The sequence below is a fragment of the Pristis pectinata genome, chromosome 14, assembly GCF_009764475.1.
Source record: "Pristis pectinata isolate sPriPec2 chromosome 14, sPriPec2.1.pri, whole genome shotgun sequence".
In the NCBI taxonomy this organism is placed as follows: domain Eukaryota; kingdom Metazoa; phylum Chordata; class Chondrichthyes; order Rhinopristiformes; family Pristidae; genus Pristis; species Pristis pectinata.
Window position 1 is genome coordinate 27,168,416 of NC_067418.1, and position 22,212 is coordinate 27,190,627.

General features: G+C 38.4%; 1 protein-coding gene across 6 annotated transcripts in view; it reads right to left on the reverse strand.

The window, feature by feature from the left end:
- znf143a (zinc finger protein 143a) overlaps window positions 1-22,212 on the reverse strand; it is a 49,670-nt gene that overhangs the window by 22,229 nt on the left and 5,229 nt on the right. For 3 of the 6 annotated variants that reach the window (XM_052029607.1, XM_052029609.1, XM_052029606.1), the window contains exons 2-11: window positions 17,387-17,468; window positions 16,005-16,061; window positions 14,128-14,238; window positions 13,279-13,371; window positions 12,625-12,708; window positions 12,241-12,321; window positions 11,957-12,153; window positions 11,550-11,624; window positions 5,086-5,208; window positions 1,305-1,380 (exon numbers count right to left, since the gene is read on the reverse strand). In XM_052029607.1, the coding sequence (XP_051885567.1) occupies window positions 1,305-1,380; window positions 5,086-5,208; window positions 11,550-11,624; window positions 11,957-12,153; window positions 12,241-12,321; window positions 12,625-12,708; window positions 13,279-13,371; window positions 14,128-14,236 (838 nt within the window). In that variant the 5' untranslated portion in view covers window positions 14,237-14,238; window positions 16,005-16,061; window positions 17,387-17,468. Of the gene's footprint in view, window positions 1-1,304; window positions 1,381-5,085; window positions 5,209-11,549; window positions 11,625-11,956; window positions 12,154-12,240; window positions 12,322-12,624; window positions 12,709-13,278; window positions 13,372-14,127; window positions 14,239-16,004; window positions 16,062-17,386; window positions 17,469-22,212 lie in introns of those variants that run through there. The other 3 variants (XM_052029605.1, XM_052029608.1, XM_052029610.1) reach the window with 2 other exon arrangements.

Below are 22,212 nucleotides of genomic sequence, written 5' to 3' on the forward strand. Positions count from 1 at the left end.
CAAACATCTGGCTTGCTGAGTATTTTGCTAATTTTCCATTTTACATAATATCAACAGTAGGGACCAGAATGGTTGCATATCAGATGGAAGAATTTTCATTTGACTATCACAGAGACAGATAAATGGAACTCATTCCTGTTGCAGCTGCTACCAGACATATATATTTGATATTTTGATATCTGAACTTTCCTTACTGATGTCAAACCCAGCTCCTACTATTGATTTTAATTCTAAGGTATATTTAAAAAGTAATTCACCCTCTCAAGTTAACCAAATCAAACATTACTCTTTTAGGATTAATTCATCTCATCTTATCAATTTCCAGAAAAAGTGAGGAAAATTTATGGGCGGCACAGTGGTGCTGCCATCTCACAGATCCAGCGATTCAGGTTCAATCATGACATTCAGTGCTGTTTGTGTGGAGTTTGCACATTCACAAATTCTTCTTCCCACAGAATCTTCAGGAGGAAGCAGAAGGCATGAGAGAAAAATTCTTCAGACCAATTTATAGCAGAACTCTGAGAGATTCTACTCCACCCATGAAGGCAATTAAACCAACTCCAGGAGATGCAACGACTAGTGCAATCGCCCTTCTATAGTTGGAGAAAGTTGTTCATCTCAGAATTTTTGCAAGCTGCCTGCAAAATCAACCAGTGAACCCAAATTTAATACAGGTTCTGTCAACTTGCTGGATGATACACCAACTTTCTGTGAAGGCAAGTATCTTTTACCAAATAATTGACTTTTACGCTTGGGTAAACTAATCTTCTGTCTCCTGTTTTTCCCCTAACCTCTTTTACTCAAATCCAATACGACTAAGACTAATTATTTTAAACACCTCAATCAAAAAGGTACACAGCCTTAAGGAGCTCAACTCAGTCAGTCAATCATGATGTTAAAAGCCCATTAAATCTGTATGCATCAATCTAAGGGCTTCTGACATTTTTCCAGGACTTTGCTATCCATCATCTAAATGCAGCTGCATGAAGGTCATTCAGAAAAGTATTCTTGTTCTGTATTCAATTTCTTATTCTCAAAATAGAATATAACACCAAATTTACTTTTAAAATTTTATCTCATTGTGGGTCATTGACTTTTGATGCCCGGCACTTTATAATGTTTCAGCTCTTCTCCCAGTGACCAGTTCTGATCTCACAACCCCTGCTCTCTTCTTGTTGGCTAGCTATGTTATGTTATGTTATGTTATGTTATGTTAGTTTAAATGCTCTTCATGTTATAAATTTGCTCATATTTGATACATAAATCTTATTTCCATACTATGAAGACTGAAATTTAAAAAATACCTGTAGCAAAAGCTTTTCCACAACCTGGGTGCTCACATCTATATGGTCGATCACCGGTATGTGCCCTTTCATGTACCTGTGACCATATAATAGAAGCTGAAGTGCATTAAGAAATTTAATTTATCAGCAATAAATAAAAGTTTTAATACAGCAGATGGTTATTAGTTGTGCAAGTTACTCAGCAGAAGCTTAGAAAAAACAGTCCATACTGCAGTAATACTGCACTTCCTAATTTTTGTTCCACATTCTCTCTGTGTATTAAGTGCAAATTTGGAGAGACCGCTGGAGTAAACAGTGATGTTAAATGGCACGCAAGGCATGCTTTGACATCACTTCCAAAAAAATTGTTCCGTAGAAATATATGCAGGCTTTAATCTGCAGATTGAGGCCTGCTTCCAAATTAGTTGAAATAGCCCCAACTTTACTTAGTTCATTTCTAAGGTGTTTGAGGTGTCCAGCTTCTTTCAAGTAGGCTCACACTCCTCAGTGTTCTTCTAAAGTGTTCACTCCTTTCCCATTCCCTCCAAACCTTGCTGCCAATTGTCCTCAGGCCCCCAGTCATCTCCCTGGATCCTCCCCCAAAATATTTAATTGCCTCTCTAACTGATACTGGCCTAATTTTTTTTTAAATGACACAATGCCGCATCTTCTCCCTGCTCCCATCTCACCACCTACCTTCCATCCCATCAACTCACCCTCCCACCCCCTGCAGTCCAATAAGTGCTTGCAAAAGAGGAACCTTTGTGCATGTAAAAGCCTTTGATCATGCAAAATGTGACACAATGTATAGCTTAGAGTGCGTCTTGTGTAATTAATTTTCTCTGCTGGGTGACCTTGCACAAACAGGCACAGATTCGCAGCACAGTGCTGCTTTAATGCACCTTTTCAGCTCCAGCTTGACTGCTAGCCCCAAGTTTTTGAAAACTTATTTGAAAGGGATGGGAAAAAGGGCAAGAGAAAGCAAAATGCACCTTATACTTTTCTTTCATCCTGAAGGCAGAGGCCCACACATTGAAGCAATGGCAGCCCACTGACAATTTGTTCCAGAAGTCATGGTTTTTTTTCTATAATTCAAGTAATTTTCTCAACTGTTGGAATTTTATCTCTTATTTTTAGTTAGAAATAATGCTGAAGGTATTTACACAGTCTTCTCATAGCCAGCCAGTCAGTCAATGTGCTGACCCATCTAGCTTTCTTTAGACAATGCAAGCAGACATTCATCCCTTGTTTCTATCTCCTTGGTCAGTGTAGATCAAATCGAAAGTGGAAGAAAGTATGAACTGAAATCTTGTCATATGATACTGATTTCAGATGGTATTAACTATGATTAGTACTCCAGTTATGATCATCATTGTTAATTACTACGGAGCGAATAATGCAAGCTCCATGTCATTATGAATGAGATCACAGGGGGTTGAAGCCAAACTGAAATGACAAATAAACCATACAGATGCAGAAAATCCCAAGTTCAAATCTTGGTCAGTGCTGAGTTAGTTAATTTCAGAATCTTGGTGTCACTGCTATAAATACCCTAAAGTGTAGTATCTGGGGGAAAATAATCTGCTATTAAGTTTTGCTTATTGTCTGGTGACTATTACTGGAATGGTAGGGCACTGAGGTATGCAGTAGAACAAAGGGACCTGGGAATACAGATCCATAATTTCTTAAAAGTAGCATCGCAGGTAGATAGGGTTGTAAAGAGAGCTTTTGGCACATTAGCCTTCATAAATCAGGGCACTGAGTACAGGAGTTGGGATGTTATGTTGAAGTTGTATAAGACATTGGTGAGGTCAAATTTGGAGTATTGTGTGTAGTTCTGGTCACCTTCCTACAGGAAAGATATCATTAAGCTTGAAGGAGTGCAGAGAAAATTTACACGGATGTTGTCGGGACTTGAGGACCTGAGATACAGGGATGGGTTGAATAGGTTAAGACTTTATTCCCTGGAGCGCAGGAGAATGAGGGCAGATCTTATAGAGATCTTACAAACTTATGAGGGGTATAGATAGGGTGAATGCATGCAGGCTTTTTCCCCTCAGGTTGGGTGAGTCTAGAACTAGAGGTCATAGGTTTAGGGTGAAAGGTGAAATTTTTAAGGAGACTCTGAGGGGGAACTACTTCACTCAGAGGGTGGTGCGAGTGTGGAATGAGCTGCCAGTGGAAGTGGTGGATGTGGGTTCCATTGTAACACTTAAGAGAAGTTTGGATAGGTACAAGAATGAGAGAGGTATGACGGCTTTGGTCCAGATGCAGGTAGATGGGTCTAGGCAGAAAATCAGGCCGGCATGGACTAGATGGGCCAAAGGGCCTGTTTCTGTGCTGTGGTGCTCTATGACTCTAAGTGCTTATGTGGACAATGTTTGAAATCAGTTAATACCTTCAGGACAGATAAGCAAGAGATGCCAAAATAGAGAACAAAATAACAATTCAAAATACAAAGTCCTCATCCTTCTTGCTTGGGCTCCTTAACTTAGTAGATAATATGGCAAAAGTACTGGTGATGGTAGTACTCTTCCCATTCTCTGTTCAGTTTATTAATTACACCACTTGCTTTAATGAACTCACATTGGAAACTTTGGGTTTGAAACTCTTTCTCAGTGTAGCCTAGATTCTGTTGTGTAGCTTAAATATACAAAGCAAAAAATAAACTGTTGGAAGAACTCAGAAGATCAACTGACATCTGCGGAGGCAAATAAATAGTCGACAGTTTGAGTCAATCCTCTGCTTCAGGAGTAAGAGTGTCGAGGGAATATAGCTGGAGGCGTGGGTAGAGACAGAGGCTGGTAGGTCATGGGTGGAACCAGATAATGGAGCGATGATGTGTAGATGGAACCAGGTGAGGGACAGGATGGGAAAGGTGAACAAAGGGAGAAGAAACCCAGAGGTGATGGGCTGATGGAACCAGGTGGGGGAGGATGGTGAATCTAGATAACAAAAAGGATGGTATGGAAAAGCCGAACAAAGGGAGAGAGACCCAGAGTAGTCCAGCAGGAGTGGGAATGGAACACGGGGGATGTGGGTTACCTGAAAATGGAAAATTCAATGTTCATGCCATTGGGCTGTAGTCTACCCAAGCGGAATATGAAGTGCTGTTCTCCTCATTTGATTTTGGCCTCACTGTGGCAGTGGAGAAGGCCGAGGACAGACAGGACAGTGTGGGAAAAGGAAGAGGAAGTTGAAATGACTTGCAACCAGAAGCTGTAAACGGTCACTGTAGACAGAGTGCAGGTGCTCTGCAAAAATGGTCGTCTAGTCTACAATTGATCTCACCAATATAGAGGAGGCTGCATCGCGACGTGGAAAAGCTGTTTAAGGTTCCTGAATGACGGTGACATTCCGGCATCTGAAGTCTCTTGCATCTCCATTAAATATACAAAAATCACTCACTTCCAGCACACTCTAGACATGATAGCTCAGGGAGCAATAAGGAGACTGCTAACTTGGAAATGCTATATCTTGAATGTGACATTAGACCAAAATCCTGAGGTTTTTGCGAGGAGACAACCCTGTTTGGTCCTGTTCACAGGATCACTGAAATGTCCGACTTACTTGGCAAACAATCCTTCCTCAGCCAAAATCCCAAAAAGGGATTGGTGTTTGTGGTACTTTAAATTGATTGCTATGTTGTTCTATACAACAGAGAACACACTTTAAGAATAATTCACTGTCTGAAAAATTCTTTATAATCTCTAAAACATGGCAAGCTATTAAAATAAACACTTCACAAGCTTATTTTTTTAAAGTAATAATCAATGTCAGCTGAAGCATATTTGAATTCTACCTTGAGATGGTGAGCAGTAGTATAGAGTCTTCCACAGCCCTCATATTCACAGCGAAATGCCTTTTCTCCTAACTGTTGAGCCTTGGCACTCACCCGTCCAGTCACATGACCCTGAAGAACAATCTTAGGAAATAGAACAGGAGCAAATTGTATTGAACTTTCTACTATTGTACTGTTAATAATTTATCATTTCTGCCTTTATAAATTACACAAACATAGGTGATAAATTTCTCTTTTCAGCAAATCATCTTAATCTAGCGGAACATTATTACAGCACCAGCGACCCGGGTTCAATTCCTGCCACTGCCTGTAAACAGTTTGTATGTTCTCCCCGTGTCTGTGTGGGTTTCCTCCGGGTGCTCTGGTTTCCTCCCACATTCCAAAGACAGGTGAAGAGGTGTGGGCATGCTATGCTGGTGCTGGAAGAGTGGCGACACTTGCGGGCTGCCCCAGCACATTCTAAGTAACACAAAAAGATGCATTTCACTGTGTTTCGATGTACATGTGACTAATAAATAAATATATAAAAAAACTATACAGAAAAACTTTGTTAAGCTGACATGCTGGGGCTTTGGTGGTGCTGGATAGAAGATCTTTGGGACTACTGGAGGTTATTCCTATTAAATGCTCCAACACACTTTTTTTCCCCAAGATGTTTATACAGTACAATAATAATTGTTCCAGTGAACCTGGTAAGTTTAAAGGGAGTGCAGGCACTGGATCCCCAGTGAGTCAGAACGAAATGAGGGAACTGGGACCCCAATGAGTTGTTAAGGAGCATGGGAACTGGGCCCCCAGTGAATCAGAAGGGAGTGCAGCAAGCATCACATGCTGAGTCAGATGCCAAACGATTGGGATTTCTGAATAGTTGAACAGCAGACTGATAAGCTACAGCATTGCTAGACCAGAGTGATATTTCTTGATCCCATCACACCACCATTTGTGGGCACGATAATGTCTATCTTTTAAAATGGCATTGGCAGGGCAGGTGGGGGGGGAGTGATGGCTAATTATCCCACTGTTAAAAATTCACATGTTAAATTCTAGCACAAACCTTTGTAATATTCATGTTCCCCAGCTTCAACCAGATTAAATATGACATCCATTATTTGTATTATGTCACTGCAGCCAATGTATTTTAACACAGTCTAACAGTATCTCAACATATTATTTAACTGAAAGAAGAGGGGTAATTTATAAAATTGAGGAAACTTTCTGAGTGGTTTACGCTTTCATTCCAATGTTCCCTTCCTAACAGGAGGAAAGCAGCCAGTAACAAGAAACCCTTCCTGAAAAGTCAGTCTAGAAATAAACTCTAGAGGTTGCCTTTAAAGCTGTTTACGTTGGTTAGTAGGGCACAAACAGGCAACAACCTAGAAAGTAAATCTGCCAGAGTTGCTGACTCTTTTTTCATCCATTGGCATCAGTGATTGCAGAAAACTGTTGCCATCTCAGCACAAAAGCTGCACTCAAGAAGCAGGCAGCCTCAGCATTCCACTAAGATTCATATAAAGTATGGTTTAAACTAATCAACTAAAGTATGATTTAAACTAACCCAGTCAATTCCAAAAGAGAACTAGTATCAATATTAATTACATCTACCTACAATCTCTACATTGTCCACACAAACAAAAATTTCAACCAGTTCACTTTCCCTTTTATTTCTTCCTTTGTCCTGATGACTTTTAAGTAAATCACACATTATAATAAAAACAACAGCCAGTCTCATCTCCCTCTTAATAAATCTGTGCTTATTTTGCCTGTTATTGACACTTTATTAAACAGGTTACTGTGCTACACAAGGCAGGAAGTCCTTTTTGCAAATTTAATTCCTGCATTGGAAATTTAATTCCTGCAAATTTAATTCCTGTATTCCTGAAACAAATCATGTATTCTTTCCCTGTGATATGCTTCTACTTGAACCAGGTTAATCAAGAGTTTAGAGAGGAGAAATGAGGGAATGCAGATGCTGGAAAATGTAGCAAAAAAAAATAAACTGCTGAAAGAACTCAGTGAGTCAAGAGCATCCGTGGTGGCAAAAAGGATGTGTTGATGTTTCAGGTCCTAAACACAGGATCTCAAAACGAAATGTCGATGCCTCCTTTACGTCTGTAGGGGTTGCTTAACTGAATTCTTCCAGCAGTTTATTTTTTGCTCAAGGGTTTAGACAGCATCCATTCCCTTGTAGAATGATTAGTATAAATTAACAATGAATACCTTTATGTCTCCAAATCAATATTTCTGCCTCTGAAATATAAGATAGTAACCATCTCCTAATTGGAGGAACCATTGCTCCAACACCTCTTGAACTCTAGGATTTTCCTTTTTAACTTTTTTCTAGCATTGATAAAACCCAAATGCAGCCCATCAATTCCTGGTGTTTCTCAGCCATTATGTCTGGATTTCCCTTTCCTGTTCTCTTTTCTCCTCAGAAATCAATCTATCAAAAAAACCCTCCATAGCTCTTAGTAAGGAGCATGCATTTCTAGTAGATGGACAGGAAAAAAAATTGGTCCAACTAGTTTGATCATTCAATCATGTTGCAATTCATCTTCAATACTGACTACACACCAAACACATAATCTCCTGGGAGAAACAAAACAATGCAAGACCTCCTCATCCTCCTCAGCTTTGCTGTATGTAATTTTCTTTGTCATTCTCCTTGCACACTGAAATTTCTCTTTACTTCAAAAGACAATCAAAAATGAGTTCCAAGAGACAGCAATGACCATTAGATTTATTATCTGATATCTCATGTAGCTTTAGAATGCAGTATTATCAGCCTCCTTTAAAAACTTTTTCAATTCCCATTTCAATTTTTGCAGTGAAATTGCATCCACTGCAAATGTCAGCAGCCAATTTCAAAGCTCAGTAATCCTCCAGGAAAAGAAAAAAATTCTAACCTGATTCTCTATTTATGTTGGTTTTCCTCATTCAATCTAATTTATCATATTGAAATGATCATAAGAACATAAAAAATAGAAACAGGAGTATGCTATTTGGCCCCTTGTGCCTGCACCATCATTCAATAAGATCATGGCTGATCTTGTACCTCAGCATCACTTTCTTGTGATAACTTCATAACTCTTAAACAAAAGTCTATTCTTTGTCCATTTTGAATATACTACAACACCAAGCCTCCACTGTCCCCTTGGGTAAAGATTCCAAAGATTCTGTACCTAACTGCTTGCTACATGTTATCTTTCAGTGATTCATGTTCAAGGATATCCAAGTCCCTATGAACATCAAACTCTCATATTAAGAAATCATGAGTTAATGCAGGAAAGTGGTGCCAAGGTAAAAGATTAGCCACAATCTCAGTGATTGGTGGAGCTGACCTACTTCTGATTCCATTTCCTATGTTCTTATGATCTTACCATTTTAAAAAAAATCCACTTTTCTGCCTTTTTTTTAAATCAAGGGGGATGATTTCACACTTTACCGCAGTATATTCAATATGCCATGATCTCACCCATTCACTTAGCCTTTCTACGAGCCCCAAAAGCTTTCTGCATCTTCCTGAAGATTCACATTGCTATCCAGCTTTGTATCTCCAGCACACATAGAAATATTATACCTGGTCCTGTCATAGGTAAAAATTTTGTAAGGATGGGGTCCCAGCAGCAAACTCTGCTATACTCTCTACAAGTCACACCATCTCAACCTCAAAATGGCACATTTACTCCAACCATTTTCTCTTTGTTTACTAATTCTAAATCTATGCCAGTATATTACTCCAAATTGCATGTGCTCTAATTATATAACCCCCAATGTGGCATCTTATCAAATACCTCCTGGAAGTCAAAATACATCCCATCCACATGTCCCCCCGATCTATTCTGGTATTTACAATCTCAAATTTTAACAGATTTGTCCAATAGATTTTCCTTCCATCAATTCATGCCGACTCTGCCCAATCCAATTATTATTTTCTAATTATTCTCACATTCCAGGGATGTGAGTTTGGCACTGACCTCAGGTCTGTGTGGATTTGCTTGTTCTCTCCATGACCACATATATTTCCTTCCCCATAACAATATGCTGGCACCTTAATTATAATGTAGTGTAGATGAATGACAAAAAGAATTAAAGGGGAATTGCTGGGCATGTGTGAAGGAGAATATAATGCAGAAGTAAGGAAAATAAGGAGGGGGCCTTAGATTAATGGGATTGCTCTCCTGGGAGCAGGCATGGATCTGATGGACCAAACAGCCACATGCTATGTGGTTCTAAGTATAAGATATGTGCCCTGTTACTTAATAATAGAATGATAGAATTTATCAACTGCTCACAGAAATGATGGCATGCAAACCATGATACTAACATCTGGTCCATCTCAGAGCCAATTTCACACAAGACTGTGTCATTGTCTCAACACTTTTCACTTCATCACTTAATTTCATTATCTTAAGAAGTTCAATCAAGTCTCTTTCAAGCAAATTTTCCTTCAGTAAAATGATCCCAATGGAATAGATTAGGATTTTCAGAGAATGGTTAACCTTGTCGGCTTTTTCCTTGCTTTTGTCATGTAGAGACACCAAATAGGACAGTATTCCAACTGGCCATATCTGAATTCTTATATTAAGGGCACTATGATAGGTACTCTTTACATAGTCCTTTATTATCGTAGGTTTACATCCTAATACCCCATTATTTTCCACTGAAGCAAGACAGCTACAGCCATAGATACTTAAGATACTTTAGTATTCAATTCCCTTTGCCTTTCAATGTATATTAAATCAGATAGCACATGATTAACTCAAGTCTTCACACACAACACACTACAACCTTCCCCAGTACAACCCACCCTCAAAGTTGTTCCTATTCTTTTATGTTTAAGCACTTGCCTTAAAGAAAAGGTTCCTATGTTTTGTTCCTTTATATTTTTCTTCACAGAGTTTAACTCAATTCTGTACCAAGGTTTTCATGTTTCACTGCAAAATCAAAGTAGCGCCACCTATTTTCCATTCATGCTCTTCTGTGCTTCACGCCATGAACATGTCTTTGTGTCCAATAGTCTTTAAGAAGACCTGGACATTTTAACTCAAAGCTGTTAATAATATAATTAGCTGTTCCATTCTTTCCTTCTACTCGGCCTACCAACAAGCATATTTAACTTTCAAATTTCTTTCCCAAAACTTCCTGTATGAGAAAGAACTCAGAACAAGCAGTCAAAAAAATGACCAAGTATTAACCCCCAGTTTACATGAACCCCCTTCTTCACATTGACATTGCTAATTGACAGCCACCAGATGACCATTTTAGAACTTAATTCAAATATTTTCTCATCACCAAAGGAGTTTAATTGTAAAGTTCAAATCAATTCAAAGATTTTATACAGAATATACCCACCAATAATAATGAGTTTACAACTCTTCTGAACATCATTCCAATCAGATTTATACACTGTGTCCCTGGCAGACGAATAAGATTATCGATTCTCTGTTCCACACATCCTTTCCATTGGTATGGTCACTGAAAAACTGCTCCTATTTACTTCTTGTTACGGACTCAGTGAATGTCCCTTTAAGATAGAGAGAGAGAGAGTGTGTGTGTGTGTGTGTGTGTGTGTGTGTGTGTGTGTGTGTGTGTGGCGTGCTTACGTCAATAGAAGATAAAGGACGTAATGACGTTGTTGAAGAAAGCAGAAGAAGAAGAGAGAGAGAGAGAGAAGAAGGGAGAGAGACACCAGTCTGCTAGTGTTCTCTATCAATGGATGAGAAACAATAACTGTGTCTGCCACTGAAATCCATGTATGGAAATTGGAAGTAATCCGGTGGAGTTCACTTTGTTGCTGACCTGTAGAAGGAAACAGGTATTTGTGTGTGGACGACCACGATTCGGATGCTTTTCGGGGTGAGGAAGTCACTACCGAGTAAACACTTAAGTGTCGCTTGGGTTCCATCGTGGAACATTTGGATTTCGTATTTACTCTCTCTATGTTTCTCTATGTCTACGTCTTATCTTCAGACAACGGTGGTTGTTGAAGAAGCCCTTACTCATGTTTCACCTTATGGCTTGCAGAACTGAACTTTAAGAACCATTCCTGAACTTGGAGTTTGGGACTTTGCCACACACACACACACACACACACACACACACACACGAAGAGTTTAGTTTTAGGGGTTAACGTTCAAGGTTTAACATGTTTGAATTTCTAACATACTAACATTTTTACTTTTATTTTACGTATTATCATAAGTAGTGATTAATTAGTTTTAACACTGAATCATGCTCAGTGTGTTTCTTTTGTTGCTGGTTCGTGACATTCTGAAGAATTTTTACTCAGCTCTCACTAAATGTTTTTAAAAAAACGGATAAAGATTGCTTATTGGCTTAGAAAGTCTTGAATAAATTAAACCTATTCTGCAAATCTCAAGTCTTGCGCACAGATTCATTGCACAATGAGCAATGGTATCACTGTTAGTGCACTAGTTCTTAATGAAAAGCAATAATCGCCTTACCTGCATTTTTTTTTCATGATCATTTTCATTCACCAGTCCTGTACTGCTGACACTATCATTTCCATCAGCGGTTACCTATGGAAAAACAATATCAAATGCTATCAGACAAGATGTTTTTTTTAAAATGGTGATATAATTTATGCTTAACAAACTTACTTCTCATAACTGCTGACATTGACCCAACTTCTTCACATCTTGCTCTTTCAGTCCTCACCAAAACTAAATTTCCCCCTTCAACTCAGGAGTTAAAAATATCTTGCTTAAGACCATTTTTAAAGATTACACCAAAACTGCAACTGTATTTTTGAACATTATACTAAACACCAAATTAAAACATATATCAAAACCACTCAAAAAGTTGAGGCACCAGGTAATTTTACAGAATTGAGGTTTCAATAGACAATTACTTTTGAGGCATAATGCTCAAGTGCACTAATGGTCTCAGGATCTACTGTGGTTTCTCCTGTGTGTAGTCCTGCCAGCGTACTATCTGCTTGAACAGTGAGGATGGTGTCAGATTGTGGAACTTGTATTGTATGGTGGATATAGGCAGTGGTTCCATCTTCCAGCTGGACTGCTTGCACTGCACTTGGATCATAGCCATCTTAATCAAGGAGAGAACAAAGTAAATAGTGAATTGTCATATTTTTATCGAATAATCACTTTATCAAATAAAACTTGAAAAATGTACCTTTTGGTGAATGATGAATAAATGCAGTTGATCCATCCTCTAGTTGAACTGCCTGTCCATCCTCAAAACGCAAACAATCTCCTACAATATGACAAAATAAAGAACTTCTGAATATTTCTTCCGGATAAATGCAAAATAGTTGAATCGTCATAGCATTTGTCAATACCATTGAGTTAGATGTTAGCAAAAATGTCAGCTTGTGCCTTTTGCTCTAAACTACTATCTAATCATATCTGGTGTAAAACATCGTATAATTGAACTTTCACCAATCCTACTATCTTTTGACTCACTACATGGTATCAGACATGCAGCTGCTGCCAATATTAAATTAAGATATAGCAAGATACCCCAAAGTCTTGAGTAGACCATAATATCATTGCTCACCGGGTTTTGGTACTGAAACATGTTGTACATATGCTGTAGAACCATCCTCTAGTTGAATAACTTGTCCATCAATCAACTTTCCATCTGAAATAGATGATATACATCATCATACAGTACATAATAGGTTCTTTCAATTAGTAACTCTAGCTGTGGCTGTCTCACTGACCAGGAAAGCATCCAGTATTAATGACCAATCAGGTTTGAGTTATCTGCTTTTGGTTAAGCACAGATGGCTAAAATTGGTGCTGTCTTCACCATAAGGAGATAAAAAGAAATTCAATTGGATTTTCAACTTCCTGCTGGAAAGGGGTTGGTGTCAGATGTGTTTTGATACCCACAACTATTGGATGAGATACCAAGGGACACTTGGTGCCTCTGGAATTGTACCCCAAACACAAGGAGCGAAGCAGAAAACAAACAAAATTGAGAGAGGTGAGGAGCAGTGGTGGTGGGGCAAGGTGTTATACTTTTATTTTTCTATGACGAACACACATTTCCTCAGATTTCCTTCATTTTAAAATATATTGTTTAAAATATATTTAAATATAGTTGGAGCTGCAGGCAAAGTCATGCCAATGACCAAACTCGGTAAAATACACATTCATTAGACAACAGAATTGTTGCACAATAGAAATTTTCCAAGAAAATCTACACCTTTAGGATTGTGTTGAATATACGCTGTTGTACCATCTGCAAGGGTAACGGCTTGTAAACTCACACCATCCATATTTTCCAATCGATCACCATCTAAATAAAAAAATTCATTACTGTTCTGGATAGGTACAGTGCAAAACGTATAATGCAAAGAAATCCAGCATCCTTCTCATTACATCTATTAACACATGAAGCAAGGCTTCTGAGAAAAGGCCAAAGGAAGTGAGAAACAATATAATTCTTTTTTCTTTCCTTGTTAGATTGACTCTTTCGACAGACTCTTCCTCGAATGAGCAGATCAAAAGCTTATGCCAGTGCCATTTTTGCTATAGAGTGCAGGTATAACCTAGAATAACTTGTATGTCAAATTTCATTTCCTTCATCATTTTCCTTGAAACACACGAAGGAAATCAAGAGTTTGCCATGTGGCGATCTGCAAGCATAAAGCCTGCTTTTCACTTCTCCGCATGAAAAAACTGTCAAACATCAAGTTGTCAACAGATGTTATTGTTTTCCCTTTCCTTCTTTCACCAATTCAAACAATAATGTTCATGGTATTGTCCAGATAACTGGTAACAGATTTAAAGCAGTGACATACATTACAGCTAAAAGAACTTTGCATTGAAACAATACAATTGACACAAACATTTTGTTTAAAATTTTGCATCCAAATAAAAGGGAAAAACAAGTGAATATAACAATTGTGAGAGATAAAAAATGTAATAATTTGGAATACTAAACTGTGTTTGAAAGTTGCCTTTTATTCTTCCTAAAAATCATTGGTGCATGGTTCAATGAGAAAATGTTCAAAAATTAACATCAGAAAAAATAACATTTATTATAATTTACCTGTTACTGCTACAGTTTCTGTTAGGCACAGCGTGACATGTTGACCATCACCCACTCCCTGGAATTCTGCCATACTCTGGGCTTCTCTGTTAATTTGTGCCAATAACATATCTAGTAAAATAACACATGAATTAGAATTTCATGGACATTACCTATTAACAAGAGGAAGTCAGAATCTCATTATACATAACCAAATATGAGTTGTATATTTCTGTTAAAATTATACTGACGCAGAGATACAATGATACCTTCTCAGCAAACTGGCAGGCTCCTCATGGAAAGTGGATATCACAACCCTTCGGACTTCATTCTTTGCCATCTCCACCTTACAGCAGATGTGCTAGTATGGAGTTATGTGATATACAACAAGTATCAACAGCACAGGAGTTCACCAGCTAATTCATCATGCATGTCTTCTGGTTCTGAATCACATCACTCCTCCTCATATTAGGAGGTAGAATGCAACAAGCAAGCTTTTCAGGAAGGTACTTCAAACCTATACCTAACTCTGTTCAGTTATTAGTTGGATAAAGTGTATCACAACATTGTGTATGGTTAAGGATGTCATCGCAGGGCGTAACAGAGGAGGTCCCATGGCAAGAAAACTGCAACTGACATCAACCACTAACTGGTCCCTTGTCATGGAACCAACAGCTCACTTTTCTTTTGATATGCCATATGTCAGTTTCTAAACTGGATCAGGCCTCCATGCAATCAGCCAGCACCCAGCTTGCAGTTATTGTGGAGACCAAACTACAGTACATAGTATGGATGAATGCTCATTGACCAAATTCAATGGAGGGCTGTGTTAGCTACACCTGGTACCAAAATAATTACTTCTGGTCATGTTAAATAAATAAATTGTGATACATTTCATCGGTGGGAATAAAATGAAACTTGAATTGCTGAAATCAAAAATTAATTCGATTTAAATTGTAGTGTAAAAATTAATCAGCTATTTGGATCACAATTGCTCATAGAACATTAGAAAATTTGCAACACAAGGCCATTTGGCCTCTCAGGTCAATTGAAAAAGAGTGTTCAGTCTATTTCCACGCTCCACCTCCAAGAGAATCTAATCACCTACTATGGCATTACCATTGCCGAGTCCACCACTATCAATATCGCAGGGATCACCATGGACCAGAAACTCAACTAGATCAGACACACAACAGTGCGTTACAAGAACAGGTCAGAGGCTGGGTATCCTGTGGCGAACGGGACCTTGCCAAAGACTTTACTGAAATCTGTGTGGTCGACATCAACAATACCGTCCTCATCAACACACTTAGTCACCACAAAAATTTCAACAATATTAGTCAAACAGGACCTCTCATTAACAAAGCCATGCTGACTATGCCTCACCAATCCCTGCCCCTCCAAGTGCAGATTAGTTCTGTCCCTTGGCATCAATCTCTTCCCTTGTCTCCCTCAACAGCCTGGGATACATCTCATCAGGTCCTGGGGATTTATTCAGCTCTGTGTTCGCTAAAATATCTAATTCCACAGTCCCACTCCATGAATTCCCCAACTACAACATTCTTCTCTATATGGAATATAGAAACAAATTATTCATTTAAGACCTCACCTACATCCTCTGGCTCCATACACAGGTTGCACCATTGGTCCCAAGCAGGCCTTATTCTTTCCCTGGTTACCCTCTTGCTCTTAATATACTTAAAAATTGCTCTGGGATTTTCCTTAATCTTGCCTTCTAGCGCCATTTCATCTCCCCTCTTCACCTTCCTAATTAAACTTTTATAAGCACTCTCCTGTAGTCTTTGCCACTAGACTCTCAGTGGAGTCCAGCGATAGAACTCAATCTTGCTGAGATTCTCCGCATTTATGGTGGGAAAAAAAGTTCCTAGAGCACGTACCAGGTTAAAACGGGGGCAGGATCTGAGACCCCACTGACTTCAACTGGGATCATTGAGCTATGGAAAAGAAAGTGGAAATATTACATTTTTAAAAAATCATGTTGGTTTTGTTTAGTGTCTTTTAGTGTTTTAGCAGATTTTACTTTAAAAATTTAAAAAATGTAAAAGTTATACTTTATTCATACCATTATTAAAGGTTTTTAAATGTTTTTGAAATTAGAGACATTCAGAAGCAGTAAAATCTTTACAGCTTTGACTATCAATGATGCAGGCACATGGATAATGAAAACATATGGCACACAATGTCTTTCAATACTATTTACACAAAATTCTACAGCGTATACCAAGCCCAAGACTGCAATGAAACAGCTTTAATTGGATGTTTGAAGCCTCCCTATGTGTTAGTTAAACAACTCAGAAAATCCAAGAGTTCCACCTTCCTCTAAATGAGTGCTGCTTTAAATTTCCATTGCAGGTGATCACCACCACAACTTCCTTGCTGCCAATTAGCTCAGTCCTCCCTCCCACAATCATGTGCTTTACTTCCCAACCACTACTTTCTAGGCACCTCTTCTCCCCACCCATGCTGCTCCACACAGGTGTGATCATCTCCCTGGTTCCAGCGATGATGCTCTCCTCAAATCTCCTCCCGTTCACCATCTGCCACCATACAATCCTCTCCATAAACCACTTCCTTTCTGAACTCCACTTCCATAATGCAGAAGAAAGGTTTATTCTACTGTGTAATGTGTCTTGGTCCTTGTGCACAGTCGAATTTTGGAGCCTCCTCTTCACTGCCACTGTTGTTGAGGTAATCTCAGCTTCTGTTTTTTTGATCTTTCAGAATTCTTTAAATAAATCAATCTGATCCAATTTCTATATTGTCTTTCCCAGTGAGCATTAGATTACTTCACACAACTGGTGTGGTATATGCCAGCAGCTATGTTATTGATCTAATAGTCCAGAGGCAGAAGTTCAAATTAAATTTAATATAAATTATAAATATAAAATAAATGAATCAATTAAATAAATAGAATTAAAATGTGTGGCTTCAGTAATTTCATGTCCTTTAGGGAAGGAAATCTATTGTTAACTGGTCTGGCCTACATGTGGTTCCAGAAACATGGCAAAGTGGTTGATTCTTAACTACCCTCTGAAATAGCCTAATAATATGCTCCGTCAAGTGCACTGGAAGTTCTGATCTGTCTAGCAAGATCCACATCCTGTGAATGAACAAGTAAAAAAAAAATGCTCTCCACAATCCAATTCCACAAAGGACTAGTTACTCTCTTTGGACCTGAGCAATAATAGCAATTCTGAATTGCTTACAATATTCTAAGCATAATCGTTAAGCATAATGATTAACAAAGGAGCAAGATTACCTTATTATTACAGCTCAACACTGACCATTTAATTCCTTTCCAAATCATTGTTAAGCTTGCACTAAAATTCTTAAACAAAAACCTGTAGATGAAGACAACAGTTATTTGTGTGAGTCAACAGGAATGGAGAGAAAGAATTGATGCATTTGAAATAGAAAATGTCATAATACCAGCATCCAAGAAAGGAAGATGATGATGTTAATCATATATTTAACGTGCCTTGTGCAATGGCCCCACAATAAATGGAAGGATTAAGGGTTACTTTGTACATACACTTTATGAGATTTGTACAATAATGTAATAAGTGCTAAAATATTACATCAGTTCCATTTTTGACAATTGAACATCACAGCTACTTTCGCTATACTTTTAGAAGTGTTATAAATTTCAATTAAAAAAAAGCAGTAACATTTAACTTGTTACAAAACCATATATAAGAATAAAATTGAATTTATACCACAGCTAATTCACGATAACGAGCTGATATAGCTTCTCAGGGTTTATCATACATGCAGACTTGGTATTAATGGAGGTACAATTAATCTTGAAAGTCTATTTCTACATGTGAGTACATACTAAGATAAAAGGCACAAAAGGATTATCAGCATTACTTATCTTCATTATGTGTTTTAACTCTTAAAAATACTGGATAAGCCAGTAGGCACACTAAATAAAGACTGTGCCTTTTACTTCAGCAGTTGAATGTTGCCGTTACAGTTCAATTCCATCAAATTTAACACAGTTGGAATTGCTTAGACGGTCATTGAGAAGGCAATAATCCAGCCGATCTGTTGAAAGCTCTCTGCAGATATTCTAATACCCAATTGTAATTGGTTCCTATTCCAAATGTTTTTATTCAGCTTGGGGCATTTTTAAATTAAAGTGATTGAAAAAGTAATTATTTCTTTTAATTACTCCACAGACATTCTTATTAATTTCACACACCATGGTTTGCCAGAAACAATATTAAAATGTACTTCAGTTTCTAAAAGAAATCAGAAATGCATTGAATAGTTTCAGAATGATTCCTCGTGCACAAGAGTCCAACTTCAAGATGAAGTGTGGGCCAGCTACTAATCCACTTAATCAGGTAATGGCTAGACCAAACAAAAGAAAGCTGCACAATTTCTCCTTGATCTTCAGTGGCATCACAACTACCAGTTATCCCAAAATCAACATCATAAAGGGTCAGCTTTGACCAAACGCTTAATAGGATTCCAGTTTGGAGCACAGCAGAGGGCAAATAAGCAACAGGGAGTAGGTCAGTTTGTGAGCTTTTGAGCTTCTATCTGCAAGGGATATTCACCGTGAGTGCAACTACTGCAATGCTTTAGACATTTTAAGACATTCAATACACAGCAGTTTGATTGATTAGCAACCCTGTCACTGAGCTTAATATCTACACTTTGCTGCGCTTGGCTGCAGAATGTGTAGAATGCAACATTTGCAACCTCAGGACATCCTCAAACATTTTGCAACTAATTTTAAGCTTTTAAGTTTAATTGCTGTTGTAAGAATTGCAACAGCCAATTTAAGATTTCTTTATTAATCACATGTACATCAAAACACACAGCAAAATGCATCTTTTGCGTAGAGTGTTCTGGGGGCAGCCCGCAAGTGTCGCCACGTTTCCGATGCCAACATTGCATGCCCACAACTTCCTAACCTGTACGTCTTTGGAATGTGGGAAGAAACCGGAGCACCCGGAGGGAACCCATGCAGACACGGGGAGAACATACAAACTCCTTATACAAGAAGTTGCCACAATCAACAATGTGATAACAACCACCTAAAATGCTTTAGTCATATCGGTTTGGATATATGGGACAATTATCCTATTCCTCTTCAAAGCAGTACTGTGGGAACTTTTACATTCACCACGAGAGCTGTACTTTCCCTCAGTTGAACAGTGCACTAAAGTTTGTATTGTAGTACATTGCCAATGATTATGTGTACACAACAGAAGAAACGCACAACTTCTCAAACAACTCATCCAATGTTTCAAGCACCACTGCTCTTTGTGGTAGTTTGCAAATTCTACTTAGGTCCTCCTGAACTGGTGTGGAAGCAAGCCACCCTCAACCCAAGTAACTGCCTAAGATATATTGGTACTGGGAGATACATAGTGCCTCCCCTACGACCAGTTCCTCAGAAGTGATCATAAATTGCAGTCCTGGGAACCCTAGCATCTTCACATTCCATGCCATTTTGATTACATGCATATTACTGTTCCTTCCATGCTTAACACAATTGTGGGACTGCCATCAAAGTAATTATGACAGTTTAAGGTGTCCCTAAGTTTCTGTTCATCAAGTGTATTCAGTATCTTTCCCTTCAGTATGTTCTCTGTGGGTGGTCTTCAGCATTCACACGAAAGCTGACCTCATGACATTATTCAAAATCAGGCGTACTTGAGGAAGACCAGGGGTCAGAGGTCATCATCTCCCTGGCTTGATGCCCTAAAATCATTAACCCACATCTATACTTATATCTTCTATTGAGATTTTGAAACAGGCAGCATTAGGGCTAATAACAGTGAAACCAATCCCACGGAGTACATAATGTATTCAGTACATATAAAGGCTATTAGCACCAACTTGCTATCACTTATCTTGAACATGAGTCTCCTTCCATCCCATTCCATGCAGCCCAAGTTGTATCCCCACCTATTCCTTTCTCCCTTAAATGTTCCTTCGGGTAGTTTGGCCACATTTTTGCCATTCTTCAGTTAAGTTGATCTTCCTGAATTCCTTACAGTTTATTAATGACATCTTTATGACCTCTAGTTTTGTACTCTTCCACAGGAGGAATAATTTCCATCAACTGTTTCTTCCATCATCATTGCAACTCTTTTAGTTATTTCCCCCTGCTCAGCCTTTTGAGAGAGAACGAAACTCTAGCTTGTTCAACCTTTCCTGGTAAATACATCATCTCAGTTCTCATATGCTTGTGAATCATTTGCGCATCATTTGCAGTACCTTTCTAATAATATGCACAGTACTCTCAAGTTTAGTGTAACTACTCTGCTTTTCAATTCTTCTCGAAAACAATTGCAAACCCCGGTTTGATTTTGTCTATGGCCTTATACAAAACAGTTAACATCTGCTTCACAACCTTTCTCTATATTTTGTTGCTTAAGTATGATCTTCCCTTTTGAAATCCAGGATGACTAGTCTGGATTATTCAATTTTTACCCATTTTTCTATTACACCTGATAATCTGAGCTAGAATAGAGCCACATTCTAGAGGTGATTGGCCCTAGTCTAATGCAATGCATTTGAGCCATAAAGTGCATTTTCAGCGTTCAGGCTGCCTCTAAAGACATTGAATATCACTCCTTTTAATTTTTCCCCTCTATTTTTAACAAAATTTCTCCTAATCCATTCTTCTTTCCAGAAAGTGCTAACTTATGAGGTTTTGATTCCAGCGACTGATACGCTTTCCCTCAGAATGAGCTTTCACCCATTGTTCACAGATGCTTATTTTCCAACAGCAATCACCCAATTATCCACTGGGAGCTCATTAACACAGGAATGCTGGTGTCCCAGTGTCCGCTGAGGCTGAGATCAGAAAATTCAGTACAAACTAGAAGTTTAACCACGAACCTCTTCATTGATGTTGTTTTGCTTCAAATGCCATGTCATCAAACAAGACTAAGAATTGCCCTAAATTGTCCTAAGTTCTATGTTTGAATTTGAAACCCTGACCTTCTAGCTCACAATTTCTACCTACAAAGCCAAGGTGACTTCAGTAACCCTCAGTCCACTGAAGTTTCTCTTTAGCATTAACAATTTCAATAACAATTTGACAAATTATTAAACTTGTGAGGGAAAAGATTCATGGTTCCTCAATCTATTTTACCTAAGGGGTGCTCTTTTTTTCTTAGAAAGGCATATCTTTGATATAATAAAAACAGAAAATGCTGCAAACTGCTGTGTTCAGCCTCTCAGTTCCAGTGTGCTCTTTTGTATTCACATTCTTTCACTGCCCTCATTCACCTTGGATCTCCACGCTATATAGACATCCCCTTTATTCTCTCTGGCCCTCCATGTCTTGCAAATTCAGACTGTTTCCTCTCTTCAAACTGAGGTAACATTTCAAGTTATCTTTCCACACATACAGCCTGACCTGCTAAGTGTTTATAGCATCTTCTGTCTTTATTTCAGGTTTCCAGTATCTACTGTTCTAATTTTCTTTGAAATTGCTTTCAAGTAAAATATTGAGAATTCTGCTTAAAAGACATTAACTTTGAACGTTTTGTTTCTCTCTGCAAGATGCTGCATGGTTTACTGAGAATTTTCAGCATTTTCCATTTACACTGCTGAGAGTTGGATTTGTGCTTAGCATTTAGGGTTTGTGTTTGGTGAAGTGAAATGATTTTTTTTCTAATATGACCTACATGGGGTGCTGTGGAATCTTCACAGCGTGGTAAAATTAGACAACATAAAACAATTGCCCATCACCAGTTTCCCCAACAACATAATAATGAATAATTTCCTTAAGTCCTTCTAATTACGATCTCACTCTGCTCTTAAACCAGGAATTCTGGAAGCTACCAAAGTCAGCTTAATTGTTGTAGGCATGCCTGAGATATAATAAAACAGGACCCAGATTTTCCTGTACTCACTGCTCCAAACAAAAATGCCCCAAATTGGCATATTACTTACCAAGATGATCCAGAACTCATGCAACAAGGCCCTAAGTGGCGACAAGGCTTTGGGTGACATAACTGGGTGACATGCAAGAGCCAAAAAATGCTCTGCCCTTGATCTTAGCTTTGCCATCTGTCAAAGTTGTCAATGTTCCTTAATGTCCTGATGTTGATG